This window comes from Maniola jurtina, chromosome 14, assembly GCF_905333055.1.
Source record: "Maniola jurtina chromosome 14, ilManJurt1.1, whole genome shotgun sequence".
NCBI lineage: Eukaryota > Metazoa > Arthropoda > Insecta > Lepidoptera > Nymphalidae > Maniola > Maniola jurtina.
Genome location: NC_060042.1, coordinates 3,671,120 through 3,687,437, shown reverse-complemented (window position 1 = coordinate 3,687,437; position 16,318 = coordinate 3,671,120). Strand labels below are relative to the sequence as shown.

Genomic DNA, 16,318 nt, shown 5'->3' with positions numbered 1-16,318 from the left:
TCATGATTATTATGAAAATGACATCCACTTTCAAGTCCGAGATGTTTATCCAAGGTGTTATAATTTTTAGTTTCTTCACTTGCTATGCAATGATATCATTTATTAGGGTTCCGTACCTCAAAAAGAAAAGCGGAACGCTTATAGGATCAATTTGCTGTCTGTTTGTCTGTCTATCTAACTGTATGTCTGTCTATCTGTCCGCCTGTCAGTCTGTTTTGTCCGTGTGTGTTGTGTCTGTCAGGAAAACCTATAGGGTACTTCCCGTTGACCTAGAATCATGAAATTTGGCAAAAACCATGAATTTATGGGTTCATTAAAAAACAATGTGTTTCAATTTTGAAAGTAAGATAACTATACCAAGTGGGGTATCTTATAAAAGGGTTTTACCTGAACATTCTAAAACTGATTTTAATTTATTTTTAAGCATAATAGTTTTTGATTTATCTTGCAAAATGTCGGAAAAATACCTGAGTACGGATACGGAAACTTGGTGCGCGAGTCTGACTCGCACTTGGCTGGTTTTTTTATGTATATACGTCACTAAGTAGTCAATAATAAGTTTGACTAAAAATTGCAGTGTCATAAATGTTTTATAGATCAAAAAAATAATCATACTATTAAATATTCCTTCAACTTAGACCTTATTGTCACAGTTTAAAAGTTGAAAATGTGCAAAACAAAATTTCATACGTACTTAATACTTTTTCTCATAAAACTAGTTCAATTTACAAGAAATGAAAGATCCTATTGTGTTTGCCTTTGTCAATACAAAGGATCTTTGTGGCTTTTGTGTTCTCACTCACGTATACTAACATTAAAATATCGATGTTAAAATATTCGTTGTAAAACTTACCTTATGCAGTTATTCTTAAAGTATACATTAAATTGTTATTAGGACGAGAGTTGCTTCGTTTTGGAATGCCAAATCAGTGTATCAATTTTTCTTGTTTTGAATCGAAAGGTAAGAACAGTAATAAAATGTAACTACTGAAATCGTTTGTTCGTAGCTTTTATAGGTTCGTGAGAAGTAGTATTGTTGTATGATAATTTGGTCAATTTACAGATCAAATTTCTCAAAATCCTGTCTTAGTGCGGGTCTACGTTATATAGAGAACCAACTGCACCTTTTCAAACTTCAAAATCCCATCAGGACCAGTCCTGGCACAATTGTTAGTTAGTGGTAGTACCTTTTCACCCCCACTTTTTTTCATATTACATCCGTTAGGTCAATTTTTTTCGTATAAAATGTAGCCTATGTTACCCGGATCTTTACGACAAATCGATTTACACCTCATTCATCAAAAGCAGCCCAGTAGTTTCGGCGCTACGGTGGAACACACAGAATCTGGATACAAACACACACACATACATATACAGACTGCTAAAATCATAACTCTTCCTTTAGGCTTTGCCGCAATGGGGTAAAAAAACAGGCTGAATTGAGAACCACCTTCTTTTTGGAAGTTGGTTAAAAATTAAAAAAGGAGCAAGCAACAGACCATTTAGACTATTTACTTTTCCAGACGTTTTAGATACTATCTCATTCAGCGTTTATGTCATCCAACTATGTAATTTGACGTCTGGCTAATGAGGTGTTCTAATCATACAGACTATTCACAATTCCAGACGTTTTGCTACTTGTGCATTCTGTTTTTATGGCGTACAGCTAAGTTGACTCTCTGCTGACTGGGTAATCTGCTTTGATGTCATCTAGCTGAATTGTCTATTGGCTTACTAGGCACTTTGCTTTCATGTCAGTCAACGTAAAATTGTCTTTTAGCGAAAAGGTAATGACCTCTTTTTCTGGATGCCTAATGATAGGCATCCAGAAAAAGAGCTCAGCTTCTGAATTAGAGAAAATAATTACTACAAATTTAAAATTTGAATCAATGGCCCGAATCTGAATATAACAAAAAAGCTATAAAATATTTTAATCTCTGTCTTGACTTTGTTCAGTATCATATAAAAACATTTCTCCAGCGCTTTGACTTTGAACCTTAACGTAAACAGTTAAGTTAGCGTATTGAATGTGTACATACCTACTTATGCTCTTTTGGAATATTTCACCTAATTAGTTAACTTTTATGGTTATTAGCTCCGAGCGGGCCGGTTTGACTGTAACCATATTGAATAAACAAAAACAAGGATTATAAACAAAACAGCTTTTTATACAACACGAAATATATTATAATGTTATCCTGTTATGGCTGCAGGTGCATATAATCTCTTTCAGGTGTTTTTGCACGCCTAGCGCGTGTGATATTTTTTTACTGTAAACGTTTTGATAATATGAAAAAATAGGATTTTACGATCTCGGTAATTAGTGAAATGCAATAAATAGTTACTTGTGTAATGTCCGTGCTAACTATATTTTCATTGAATTTCAGTTGAGTGTAATTTCTATAATCTCAGCATCTATAATAGCAATAAGATATAGAAAATATAAGATTTACCTATAAATGTAAGTAATTAGGAATGACAGTATTATCATTATCAATAAGTGAAAATTTCAGAAACTTGGACTTGTCCATGCTATAATCTTTTATCCATGTGAAGTATCTTCTTTCAAGGCCAAATGTAATGGTCACCACAGTAATGACCAAAACTGGCAGATAGGGGTTTATAATGAGAACGTTAACGTAAAATAGACCTTAACCGCCTTGTTTTATAGCTCAAATTAATCCATTCATGTATAGCCAGTCAGACAGAACCAGAAATTAAAATCGGTGTAATTGAATTTAGGACCTTAAGTCAAGGTTATTTAGGCCCATTTTAATTTAATGTTACTGTGTGTGTGTGATCTCATTCTATGAAAGTTGGTGAAATGTTAAATCTCCTACTATAATAAGCATACAGGTTGAAAAAGACACCTATTAGCATGATTGTAAATAGATCTCATTCATTATTTCTCGTTGTTGACAAAACAATAAAAGTACATTATAATATTGTTGTTTTTTTTTTTATCAGTGACTGTTTACTAACTAATGATAGTAACTTGGCAACAGTGTGCATTAAAATCCATACTAATATTATAAATGCGAAAGTGTGTCTGTCTGTCTGCTACGTTTTCACGACCCAACCACTGAACCGATTTTAATGAAATTTGGTACAGACTTGGGATACATCCCGGAGAAGGACATAGGCTACTTTTTATCCCGGAAAAATGAAGAGTTCCTACGGGATTCAAAAAAACCGAAATCAACGCAGGCGAAGCCGCAGGGATCCTCTAGTAGTATATAAAACAATATTTAACTTGTACACATATTTTTATAGATACGCAATGTTATATATTACAATAAAGTAACCCAGCGAAGTCGAATGTAATCGATTCTGATGATACCTACAGATTAATTTTTTTAAATAAATTTTTAATTATTTCATAATAAATATTTTTTATCACTATAACTTTGAATTTTAAACTTATACATAACTTGACTTTTTACTCCATCGTAAACACTGAAGTGGGGTGACGTAATGATTAAATGCAGGAGCGATGTGAAAATAATAATCTACACTGTGGCGATGCGCAACCGGTTCAGGGGCGTCTAAGAGAGATGCCGATACAATGTGTATCGCCATCTCTAGATTTGAAATTATACCTGGAATATACCGTCCCCTTAATAAGCGGCTGAACTTCCTCGTGAATATTTATGGGGTCAAGTTCGCTATGAAGCGGTCAAGAGGGTGTGTTTCCCACTCTACATAATGTAGACTACCTTACCTAGCAATGTGTAATTTTATAAGCTTGATATTAATAAGCCTGACACCCATAGCTGTTTATACAAAATCTATCAATTATAAATGACCATCACTTGAGAAAGGCTCGACCGATTTGGCTGATTTTTTTTTCATACTGTCAGGACAAGGTTTGTATGAAAGGAATTTTGTAGAAAATCCATAGAAAAAGTCGAACAGGATGGTATTTTTGTATGAAAATCGCAATAGAAATAAGAATTTCCTGCATTAGTAAATTGCACCCTTGCAAAGCCGAGGCCAGTCGCTTGTGTGAAACAAATACCGTAGTTTTCATTTTTTGGCAAAAGTCTAAACATTTGAGAAGAGGAAGGGAGGGGAGAGGTGAAAGCCGGCATCGTAGGGGTGGGAAAGAATACTACCCAAATTTATTATACTGACTAATATTCCCATTTCCCCTCCAATTAAGCGTAAAGCTTGTGCTAGGAGTAGGTACGACAATAGTGCAACGGGTGGGGTTTGAACCGGCTTTCGGTTTTCAGTCAGGTAACCGTTGAGCTATCGAGGCTATTTTTTGAGAAGATACATCTAAGAGCCTAAGTAATAAACTAAAATTATAAATGTAAAATTATATGTATCTGTCTCTCACCTTATTTGCGGCTCCAGCACTTGCCCAAACACAGACATATAACTTATGCAACCCAGAGAAGGACATAATATTAATATTATGTAGAATATTTCTCCTAACCGTTTGATTATTACCTAATCAAACGGTTAAAAATTTAAGTCCACGCGGAAGAAATCGCAGTTAACAGTTAGTCTGAAATATTTTCAGTAAACAAACACAGTTTCATTTCAATTTATATTTAGTGAACTATTGTATTGATTGCGTTGGATTGAGTCCAAAATTTCAATATCGGTTCGGAAGTATTGTTTAACCCATACATTTTGCGACAACTTGTTTTGGCACGACTTGGATATTTCATAGTAGCTAACTCGTCCCAGCTTCGCGCGGATATTGAAAATATTATATAGGGAATCTATACTTACTTATAATAAAACTGTAACTGGACGATTTCTGTACATTTAATATATTTTGGAATTTTAATCGGGGGAAACATAATTATCGATATAGACCCAAAAGATTTTTTTTTAGAATTTTTGTCTGTCTGTCTGTCTGTGCCCGCATCACGCAAAAACTACTGAATGAATTTAAATGAAATTTGGTGCAGTGGTAGCTGATAGTCTGAGTTAAAATATAGGGTAGTTTTATCCCGAAAAAAATTAGGGGTTCTTCGGGATACGGGATCAAATTTTTTATCGATTTTATCAAATCTAAACCGATTTTCACAATTCGTTTTCCTTTACAAAGATTGTACTCTCAGGTTGCTACCATGTAAGTTTGGAGAAGAAATGATGACCAGTTTCGGAAACAGATGTAGAAACTCCTCAATTGGTAATAGCATATTATACATTTTACTCTATGGAGTTATTTGAATCGCTTATCACAATTTCTTCGGGTACGGAACCCTAAATTTTCGGGTACGGGCGGTCATTGCGCATTTTGAAGTATTGATGACTTTCAGTGTATCTGTGAATATCTGAATATCTGAATTCAGATATTCAGTATCTCTGTGAATATCTGAATATCTGAATAAATTTTTGAATCGGAAATCTAGACCTGATAGATAGGTAAATATCTGCCTAAATATTTTTTAAAGAATTTATATGCATGTTTAAAATTACTGTTTATTACTTAATACTCTTAATAGTCCTCTATCCAACTGAGTAAATTCATTATTTGTCCACTAGAGCTGCAAGCCGCAAAAACCCCGAAATTTTCTCTTTCAAAATCTCTAGGTTCTGTACTTTAACAGTGACGGCCGGACAGACATTTCCGTCGAAAGATTTTATTATGCTTAAATATAAATATAGACTTCCATGATGGCGCCATAATATTTACTTTATAACACATCCAGTGTTTACCTAACATTGTCAAAAAAATTATTACATTTAGCGTAAAAGTGAAAATTACCAGTTTAAACTATGAGATAGGTGCTAAGTTTATTCTGTTTTTTCAAGTTACTGATGCTGAAAACTGTAGGCGGTCTACTAATTGAGTTAACAATAGTAAATTTTTAAATTACGTAAAGAAAAAGATGGTAAAATAAACTCACTATTACATAGAAACTATTTATTTAATGTAGGTAAAATGATGATTATAATTATGATAATATTATGATGGTAGATGATGGTGCATTGGTTCGGTGCAGGAGTTAAAAGTCGTACGAATATGATGTAAGCGTTGTCACATGGATTAAGATTTTTCAAAAATCCCGTTGGTTGGAACTTTTTGATGTTCCTGGAAAAAGTAGCCTATACCTGCGTCTCCAGGATACAAGCCATCTTTGTACAAAACTTCGTCAAAATCGATTGAACAAATTGACTGTGAAAAAAACACATACCTACAGACTTCCACATACCACATATTTTTAACTGCTGACCCAAAAAGAGGGGTGTTATAATATGAGTATATGAGTTTTAAAAAATATTTTCATTCGTCAATGCTTAACCTATCGCTTTTCTAGGGTTACGTAACTTTGAAGCCAGCCTATAGATACCTCTGTATATAATACTGTTGATCCGCCCGGCTTCGCTCGGGTCATATTTATATTTGATACTTCTGGATAAAGTAGCTTTCTAATCCATACCTAATATTATAAATGCGAAAGTGTGTCTGTCTGTCTATCTGTCTGCTACATTTTCACGGTCCAACCGCTGAACCGATTTTAATGAAATTTGGTATAAACTCGGGATACATCTCGGGGAAGGACATAGGCTACTTTTTATCCCGGAAAATCAAAGAGTTCCTATGGGATTTAAAAAAACTGAAATCCACGTGGGCGAAGCCGCGGGCATCCTCTAGTGGTGAAATAAGTAGTTATTAAAATTGGTTCAGAGTGTTCTGTTTATCGATTACGAACAAACAAATCTTTCCTATTTAATAATATAGATATAAATGACCTACAATGAAATTAAATGATAGCTAGGCATATTTTATACATGAGTATGTTAGTGCCACTATGAAAGGTGCCGCCTCGATTAGGGCGGGTTAACGCAATTAGCACGGCTCAATTTAGTTAACGTGCGGCCCATATATTACTTTACATTAACTTAATTATTATTACTACTGCTTTAGAAAAATATTTATTCTAAGTAGGTAGGTAAAGTAAAGGCAATACTTATCCTACTGAGTGTATTAATTTATTATTAAAGCGAAAGTATGTTTGTATGTTGGTTTGTCTCCAATCACGCAGTGCTATACGTATCGTCGTGATTTTTTTGAACGGATATAGGCAAAAGAAAAACAAAGAAAAGAAAGAGGGAGTAAAATAATACAACTTTTTTTCAAGTCTCATTTTTCATGTTCGGTAGATAGCCTGATTTTTTTTTGATTCATCCATACTAATATTATAAATGCGAAAGTGTGTCTGTCTGTCTTTCTGTCTGTCTGCTACCTTTTCACGGCCCAACAGTTTAACCGATTCTGACGAAATTTGGTACAGGGTTGGCTTATATCCCGGGGACGGACATAGGCTACTTTTTATCCCGGAAAATGAAAGAGTTCCCACGGGATCTTTAAAACCCTAAGTCCACGCGGTCGAAGTCGCGGGCATCCTCTAGTAGACTAAAAAGTTTCTTTGTAAAATGGCAGATGGACAGAGGAACTGGACGAAACCATAAGGGTTCCATATTTTACGACGGATCCCTAAAAGTAACCCCTAACTGAAATTGAAACACGTATTAGTACTGGTAACTTTCATTGTTAATCAATAGTAGGCACTTATTAGGTTTGTTTTTAGCAAACAACTAATATTTGGTGGGCAAATAACGCCCGCCCAGATTGTTTGTTAGCAAACGCTGCGCGAAACTCGTCATTTACGTTTCAATATTACGGAGAATGTCTAATAGTTCAACATGAATATATGAAACTAATACTTCTCTGAAAGACTGTGTTTTACATATAGGTACTGTATACACTGCAAGTACTGTTCAATATAAAGGTATATTAGATGATTTCCATTTTTAAAAATCCCGTGGGAACTCTCTGATTTTTTGACATAAAAAGTCCATGTTTATCTTCAAGATGCGAGCTATCTCTGTGCCTTTAGTTAAATTCGGTTGAACGGATGGGCCGTGAAAAGCTAGCAAACTAACAGACAAAAAGACAGACACACTTTCGCTTTTATAATAGTGTATTATTGACATATTGCAGTATGGAGGGTACCTACGGTACGAGCTTATGCACTAAAGCTTATAATGCTCGCCCAAAACACAAGCTTTCTTTTTAAAAAAGCTTGCATGATTTTCGCCGAACGCTTTTGAATATTTTTTATTCGTGTTATTTCAGTATCTTTTGTCTTTTTAACCCCCGACACAAAAAGAGGGGTGTTATATGTTTGACGTGTGTATCTGTGTATCTGTCTGTGGCATCGTAGCTCCTAAACGAATGAACCGATTTTAATTTAGTTTTTTTTTTGTTTGAAAGGTGGCTTGATCGAGACTGTTCTTAGTTATAATCCAAGAAAATCGGTTCAGCCGTTTGAAAGTTATCAGCTCTTTCCTAGTTTTCTTATAGAGGTTTTTGTGTCGGGGGTTTTTTAAATTTTGAGTTATTCAACCAATTTTTAACGATTGATGTGCATTCAAATATCTATCTTTCTTCCAATGCACCACCTGCAATGAAAATGTTCCCAACTGTAAGCAGATTTTTATTAAATAGGTATCAAAAGCGAGACAAAATTACATAAGTGGGTCTGATTTATGTAAGTTCAACAGAGTTCATGTATCGATCCACCACTTTAGTAACACCTAGGTAAGGTATTATCTTTATATCTGAATATGTTATACTAGCGGTCCGCCCCGACTTCGCTTAAGTTGAATAATAGGTATACAGGTCTATACTTATACCTGGTCCATGCCTTTGTTCATCTGGAATAATGTATCTTTCAAATGAGGAAAGAATTGATCAAATATGTGCAGTACTAATCTCCAAAGATTACCTTCATACACCCACACTCACTCGCTTTTTTACCTAATATTAAATAGCATACATATTACATATACTTAGTCAAATGACTATTGCGGATTTAAATGAAATAATACCATACGTAGTAACATATTGAAATAAAAAAGTACCATAGTAATATTTATTATAGGTACCTACTTAGGGCCGTAATTACACCTATAAGTTTTACTTACGTAAGTAGCTTACGTAATTAATTTACAACAAATATACTTACTAATGTAAATGTACCTGCTTATAAGAGTTTTTACATTAGTTTTGTCGCAAGTTAATCACGTAAGCTATACTTACGTAAGTAAAACTTACAGATGTAATTGCGGCCTAAGACATTTACATCTCGTTTCCATGAACTTTATCATTTCTGCTAACCTACCTACATGTTTCCAAGTTATCAAAGACAAGAGCTACCTGTCTAAACAAAAACCTGTCCCGATAACGGTGATTGCAAGCAGCAGTAATTATAAAACAACTCAAAATTGAATTGCATCAGTTCTTTGGTGTTATCAACGGAGAAGGGTTCAATGAACAAAAATCATTTTTTTTTAAATATTTTTTTTTAATTATTTATTTAGGACAGTAAACATCATGCTCTATTATTACCTGTGCTCGACTTTTGTGTTGATGTCTGCTTTTGTAGTTCTGAAAAGAGTTAGATTTGGCCGTAAGGTAAAGTACCTACCTATAAAGATTTTTCATATAAGTAACTGGTTGACCCGCCCCAGCTTTTCTCGCGTGGAATCTTTGAATATCCGTTTTTAGTGGAAATCTACGATACTTGATGAGACCTAAGTCCATGAACTTGAGATTTAGCATAACATACAATGGTTAACCCGGACAATTCTCCCTAGGTTTCCTATGTATATTCATTACTCACCATTCTAGCACATTGGGGCCCCAACGTCTATCGGTTTTTAACGCCCGACCCAAAAAGAGGGGTGTTATAAGTTTGAAGTGTGTATCTGTGTATCTGTCTGTGGCATCGTAGCTACTAAACGAATGAACCAATTTTAATTTAGTTTTTTTTGTTTGAAAGGTGACTTAATCGAGAGTGTTCTTAGTTATAACCCAAGAAAATCGGTTCAGCTGTTTGAAAGTTATCAGCTCTTTTCTAGTTACTGTAACCTTCACTTGTCGGGAGTGTTATAAATTTTTAATTACACATTTTCAAACTATGCGCCATGCAAATTACCACTTCAGATTCCCAACCCAATGAGTTATATCGGTTACTTTAGCTCTTCTATGGATCTCCTCATTTCTGATTTGGTCAACTATAGCCCGCCCATCCCCGGCCCGCCCGCTCTCGCCAATCCATCCATCCATCCATCCATCCATCCATCCAGTTCAGATCAGATCATTGGGCGATCCATCGCCCGCTGAGTGACTGAGCTTTCTTTTGAGGCTCATGATAAGCTACCATGTCTTGGCCTATATGAATTCTTAGGTACGTATCTAGTGTAAATATATGGAAAGAACCAGCGAAACAATGAAATCAAAGTCCCAAAGCACACAATTTCAAGTAGCGTCCCGCAACCTTATTTGATTTCCGCTTATCAACTTTATTATTTGCCAAGCAAATAGCCTTTTTCAAGGATGACAAGGCTATGGTTTAAGTATTATACCTATTATCGTTACTTACTTATTTAAAAGTCCTTTACCGTTACCATTTAATAAAGGGACTGTAAATAATTATCTTAAAAACAGGTATAAATAAATAATTGCTTAAGTACCTACTATGTGCCTTACGTAGGGATTCTTTGAACTTGGACCTACGAGTATCTCGCTGCGAGACTTGATTTTTAATTCAAGGGTGATAAAATTCCAAGAGTTCCTACATAGTAGGTAGGTACATATTAGTCTTTGTTATTCTCGATACCCGTGCTTAAATTGAAAGATAAAATATAGGCATCTTCCTCTATGAAGTCAGTTAGAAAGGCGCGGGAAAATGCAAGTTATCAAGTAATGCGGCATCAGTTTTCCCTTCCACCTATAATATGGGTAGGTACCTTCAAGTCAAGAGTGAATAGGCAACTTCTAGGCAAGCGCGCTCCATCTTAGACTGCAAACTTGTCAAAATCTATTATATTCGACCAGTGAAGTTGACGGTATGTTTCTCGTGGACAGGTGGCGATGGGCAGCTGGTTAACCTACTTCTGGTGGGGCGGCGACCCTGACGTGGCGAACCCTCACTCCGGGCTGACGCGGAGGGAGGTGTACGCCGTGCAGCAGTCCTGGGCGCCAGTCTACGCTCATTCCGTCGCTAATGGCACTGAATTGTTGAAAAGGTGCTGAATAAATTAATAATCAATTTAATTGAACGCGTGTTCGCCTTTGGCCCGAGAGGGGACTCAGGAGCCAAAGAATTATCTGATGATCGTTTGAGTACGTATTAAAAGAAGGTTTAAGATTCATAATATAATACCACCGCAAAGGTAGAGCTAGAGAGTAGCGTCCGGTTAAAGTACTTAGGTATCTTGTCAAATTCCTAGGTATTGAGTCCTTCAGTACCTACTTTCCGTGAAAAGAGTATAACAGAGATAGACAGGTAGGCTATAGTTATTCGTACTAACTCATTTCACTCTACTATAATATTAGATTACAACATAACTTTAACACTTACTCATAGATATCAGCATTTCGTAAAATTTACCTACTCTTTGTAACATCAGAAGCTGTCGCAGAGGGTTTACCCACATTCTTCACTTCTAACGATTCCTATAGGGTCTCAATAAGATATTTTCCTATATGTATATAGGGAGCCAACCACTCGCTGACTCTGATCAAACTATTAATGATTTTTGTCTGATTTTCGTAGATTATTTCGGGCCTATCCAGAAACAAAAGAGTTCTTCAAAATGGTTCGAAAGTCTTCCGAAGATGATTATGCCCAGAACCCTCAGTTCAAAGCTCACGTGATCAACCTAATGGGGTCTCTCAACCTGGCGGTGAACAACCTCAACCAACCAGAAGTGGTCGCTGCCATGATGAACAAACTGGGAGAGTCACATGGCAGAAGAAAAATACAACAGGAACATTTTTATGTAAGTCCAATATTAGATTCATAAATCTGCAGTCACAAGAACACTTCTACCAACCGGACGCTAAACAAACCAGCAAAACGGTACCTAGCATGCTTGTAATTGATCCTTTGGCCGCGACCAATACCTAACCGTTTTGACGTTTCATTAGCACGAAGATGAGTTATGAAAGGTGGTTCACCTCTCAGTATCTACCTAGGCTATTTTCCGGACTTCCCCTATAATAAGTGACTTTGCAGTTAGACTTTTTTTTCCTGATGCCAACCTGTAGTAGGTAAACAATTTGTAAAGAATGTTATTTGATTAAAAAATTTAATTATTTAGCGACACGGAAATAATAATTATTAAGTAATTAATTCAGGTTGATCACGCACAGGTGCTTTCGAAATTAATTTTCTTTTTAATCTTTAGCTGAGGGAGGTCGGCAAAAAGGTGCCGTTGGCAGCAAAAAGTTGCTGTGGGTAGCAAAAAGTTGCTGTGGGTAGCAAGAAGTTGCTGTGGGTAGCAAAAAGTTGCTGTGGGTAGCAAAAAGTTGCTGTGGGTAGCAAAAAGTTGCCGTGGGTAGCAAAAAGTTGCTGTGGGTAGCAAAAAGTTGCTGTGGGTAGCAAAAAGTTGCTGTGGGTAGCAAAAAGTTGCCGTGGGTAGCAAAAAGTTGCCGTGGGTAGCAAAAAGTTGCTGTGGGTAGCAAAAAGTTGCCGTGGGTAGCAAAAAGTTGCTGTGGGTAGCAAAAAGTTGCTGTGGGTAGCAAAAAGTTGCCGTGGGTAGCAAAAAGTTGCTGTAGGTAGCAAAAAGTTGCTGTGGGTAGCAAAAAGTTGCCGTGGGTAGCAAAAAGTTGCCATGGGTAGCAAAAAATTGCCGTGTATGCCAATAACCATTTGCCTTATTTTGTAGTTTTAGTATTTTAGTATTTTTCGAACCCGCAATCTATAGCGTGCAACATTAGGATCAATACCCCAGCTATGACGCGGCATTGACCCCGAGTGGCCTAACGAGTGGTGTAACGCTCGTTGACCTTTAGTGTCAGTCAGTCGTTTTAAAAATACAGGACTTTTTAAAAAAAAATCGCGTTTTTTGTGGTAGGTAGTGTAGTGTACCTTTTCAGTAATCATCTGAAGGTACTATCACCTGTCTTTGTTTTTGCTAGCTTCCTGGTTACATCTTGTATACTGCATGTCGAATGGCTAATCTTCAAAATGTTTTTATGCCAACAGAACTTAAAAGACGTGTTAGTGAAGATGTTCATCGAGGTGCTAAAGCTTGAAGGCGCGACGCTGGCGGCTTGGGGCAAAACGGTGGAGTTTTGGTACAAACACATTTTTGAAACGCTCAGCCAAGGAGACTCGAGATAACCAACGCAGGTTAAGTAGGAAAGATGATCTTTGACTAGATTCAAACGCCCGCGTAAAAGCAGCAAGTTGTTATTATAAATCGGGCCTAATCCGTACACCGTACAGATTTTATAGATATGTAAGTAGGAAGCAAAAAAAAGCGGTGATAGCCTAGTGGTTAAAACGTCGGTCTTCTATTTAGGGGGCCGCACTTCTAATTTTTCGGAGTTGTAAAAGGTATACGTTTGAAGGAATTAAATATCTTGTAAGAAGGAAAACATCGTGGGGAAACCAAGGGGGAAACCTGTATGTCTCAGTTCTTCATAATGTTCTCAAAGGTGTGTGAAGTCTGCCAATCAAGTGCGCGCACCTAAGAATAGTGCAACGTGGCCAAACTGATATTTTGAGAGGAGAACCGTGTTCAGAAGTTAGCCAGCGGCGATGGATATACCTACATATTATATTATTGGGAAGTTAGGTCTAAATGAGACATATTATGTCCACGCAACTTGATGTTATTGTAGCACTTTCCATTAAAAAAAAGCTTTGTATCTAATCGTAAGCAAACCCTATTTTATTTAAATAAGAATTTAGTTAGGTATTATACACTGTAAGTTAGATAGATGCCTATACTTACTACATACTATTATTATAGTGTTTTGTTATAATAGGATTTATTTTAGTCTGAGAACCCGTAGGAAATTCTTGAAGAGGAGCTTGAGGTAAAAAAGCTGACTTTACATACCTACCTAGTTCCCACCTTCCAAATTATTCCACTAACCCCCACTGACAATCCCCATCAGTGGGGATTTGTGAACTTTTCTTCCACAAATCCCCATTGACACTCCGTAGAGCTAGTGATGACACTCCCTAAAGCTTCTAGAGAAAGCGGGCACAAGCAAGAGTTGTAGGTAATTTTAAAACTTATCAGTAAGTAATTTTGCAGTTCGGCTAAAAATTCTAAAATTATTTACTAGTTTGGTTATAACCTGCCCCCTCAGCACGAAAACTTTGGGTTATAGCCTTATTTTGTAAGTGTTTACTTTAAGTTTTATAAAGCACCTCGTCAAAACTTCCCGCGGGCTCTCGAAACGTTTCTAATATTGTGTAAATATCTTGTATCGTTTAATATAGGTGCACGAAGTGTAAATATACGATGACTATCATTATGTCCTACTATCAAAGTAGATAATGTACCTACAATCTCAGTTATTGTTTATTCTAGGTCCTAGGATATTTAATCAACCATCGTAACATTTGTAAATAAATATTCCTTTAGTATTTACGAGTCTAGTTTTATTTTACCACTAGCTTTTCGTCACGACGACGAAGTGATAACTTGGCTACGTGAATAGCCGCCGAATTTCTTGCAGGTTCTTTTCGATAGGAATAGCATTCCGAAGCAGTGGTAGGTGAATTTAACGATTCCAAAGTTGGTACCTATTTTCACTTAAGAGGTCGTGATTTCGAATCAATAGACATTATCTAAAGAATAGCTACTTAGCAATAATATTCCTAAAGGTGCTTATTATTATAAGGAAGTGGAAGGTATAAAAATAAAACGCACAGTTTTTTATATTTTTTTATTTTTTTTTACAATTATTCAGATAACATACATATTATCAAACCAGCCGAAGTATGGCTAAACCCATTTATTATCTAAACTTATGAACAATACAAGAAATTGATACATCTCAAATTCACCTTAGTTTAAATATATAGATATATTATATATGCATCCGCTCTACATATAATCTACAACCTACTTATTCATAATCTAATTTTTGCATAAATTCAAAGTAAATATGCCCAAAAGAAATATTGTTGAACTATGAATATACATATAACTTTTTGGCAATTAATTGAGTATCATTTCTGTGCATAGCAAAATTAATTTTTCTTTAACATGTAACTTAGATCTTATTCATAAAGAGGCCACAAATATAACAGCGTTTCTGTCGTCAGTTCGATTATATAGGGACTTTTGTTTAACGTTATTGCCTATGCTATAAACATTACTCTTATGAAATGTAAGAAAAATATCCTTACACGATAACCGAATTAGCCTAGCAGTGCTGTGCAAAGAGTCGAGGGAGTGCCGAGTGCCGAGCGCACGCGCCGCTCCCTTGTGCGTACACTTGCGCTTACACATACACGATACGACACAACACGAACATAATCATCGAAACAACTATTTGTCTTCTACATAAAACTTTCTCCAAATGTTTATATTAAAATATGTCTACTTATTGTAACTTCTAATTAGTTACAGCCAACTTTACAAATAATTGATACATTAGACTCTCAAATAGATCTCTACTAACTATCATTAATGGTAAAAAATAAAGAATAAAATACTTCTAAACATTGCATTTTAATCACATAAGGTTTAGTTTAATTATACAATAATAACATCTTTTTAAAACCCGAACATAATAAGTATTACGAGAACGTTGATATCGTTGAGTTCTGGAATGGAAAATAGCACACTTAAATTCACTAACTGTTACACTTACATAATAATTATTGTTCTCCTGTTTTGTTTGTAGAATACATTGCTTTAGGTAGTTTCAGAAAATAACAATAAAAATATATCAACTATACGATACGCCGATAGAATCCGTGATATATACCTTAAACATAACTTAAACGAACGTTAATACAGGTGGGTGTACCAAATAACAGTGCAGTGCGTTTGGTAAGTACGGGAGAGCGATAAATAGTCGATATAGTGAGGTTACTGAACGAGGTAATACAGATATATAAGGATATGAGACGTCGAGGCGCGCGACGCTTGCTTCTCTTATTTGGTACGCGGCGGCGCGGGGCCTCGCGCGCGCTACACGCACCGTAAAGACAAGGCACAGGGGCGGCCGGGGCCTCCGCGCGCGGAGCCCTGCGCCGTGGCACTTCAAGAGAACATACGAGTTTCAAATAAATGCCGAAACAGATACAAAAGAACTTAAGGAACACTACAGAAGCAATTAAATTGCGAACACATTTGTACTACATAAAAATTAATACACAACCCTTTGCGCGAAAAAGACTGAAAAGTTCAACTTTTTTTGTCACAATGAAACAGGTAACACTTATAGTGAAACGTGGGAGATTTTTTTGGTCACGTCCGGAGACACGTCGTCGGGACGCGCGAGATATAAATATAATAATATAATTTT

General features: G+C 36.0%; 1 protein-coding gene and 1 long non-coding RNA gene across 4 annotated transcripts in view; one reads left to right on the top strand and one right to left on the bottom strand.

The window, feature by feature from the left end:
• Positions 1-16,318, bottom strand: part of LOC123871914 — a 575,184-nt gene that overhangs the window by 32,703 nt on the left and 526,163 nt on the right. The window lies entirely within an intron of this gene.
• Positions 1-16,318, top strand: part of LOC123871906 (globin-like) — a 32,081-nt gene that overhangs the window by 2,332 nt on the left and 13,431 nt on the right. Inside the window, exons 1-4 of one of the 3 annotated variants that reach the window (XR_006797368.1) lie at positions 9,306-9,445; positions 10,901-11,061; positions 11,592-11,817; positions 13,026-13,999. Coding sequence is in view for 2 of the 3 variants with exons in the window: in XM_045915955.1 (XP_045771911.1) it covers positions 9,365-9,445; positions 10,901-11,061; positions 11,592-11,817; positions 13,026-13,163 (606 nt within the window). In the remaining variant the exon portion in view is untranslated. Of the gene's footprint in view, positions 1-9,305; positions 9,446-10,900; positions 11,062-11,591; positions 11,818-13,025; positions 14,428-16,318 lie in introns of those variants that run through there. The other 2 variants (XM_045915955.1, XM_045915957.1) reach the window with 2 other exon arrangements.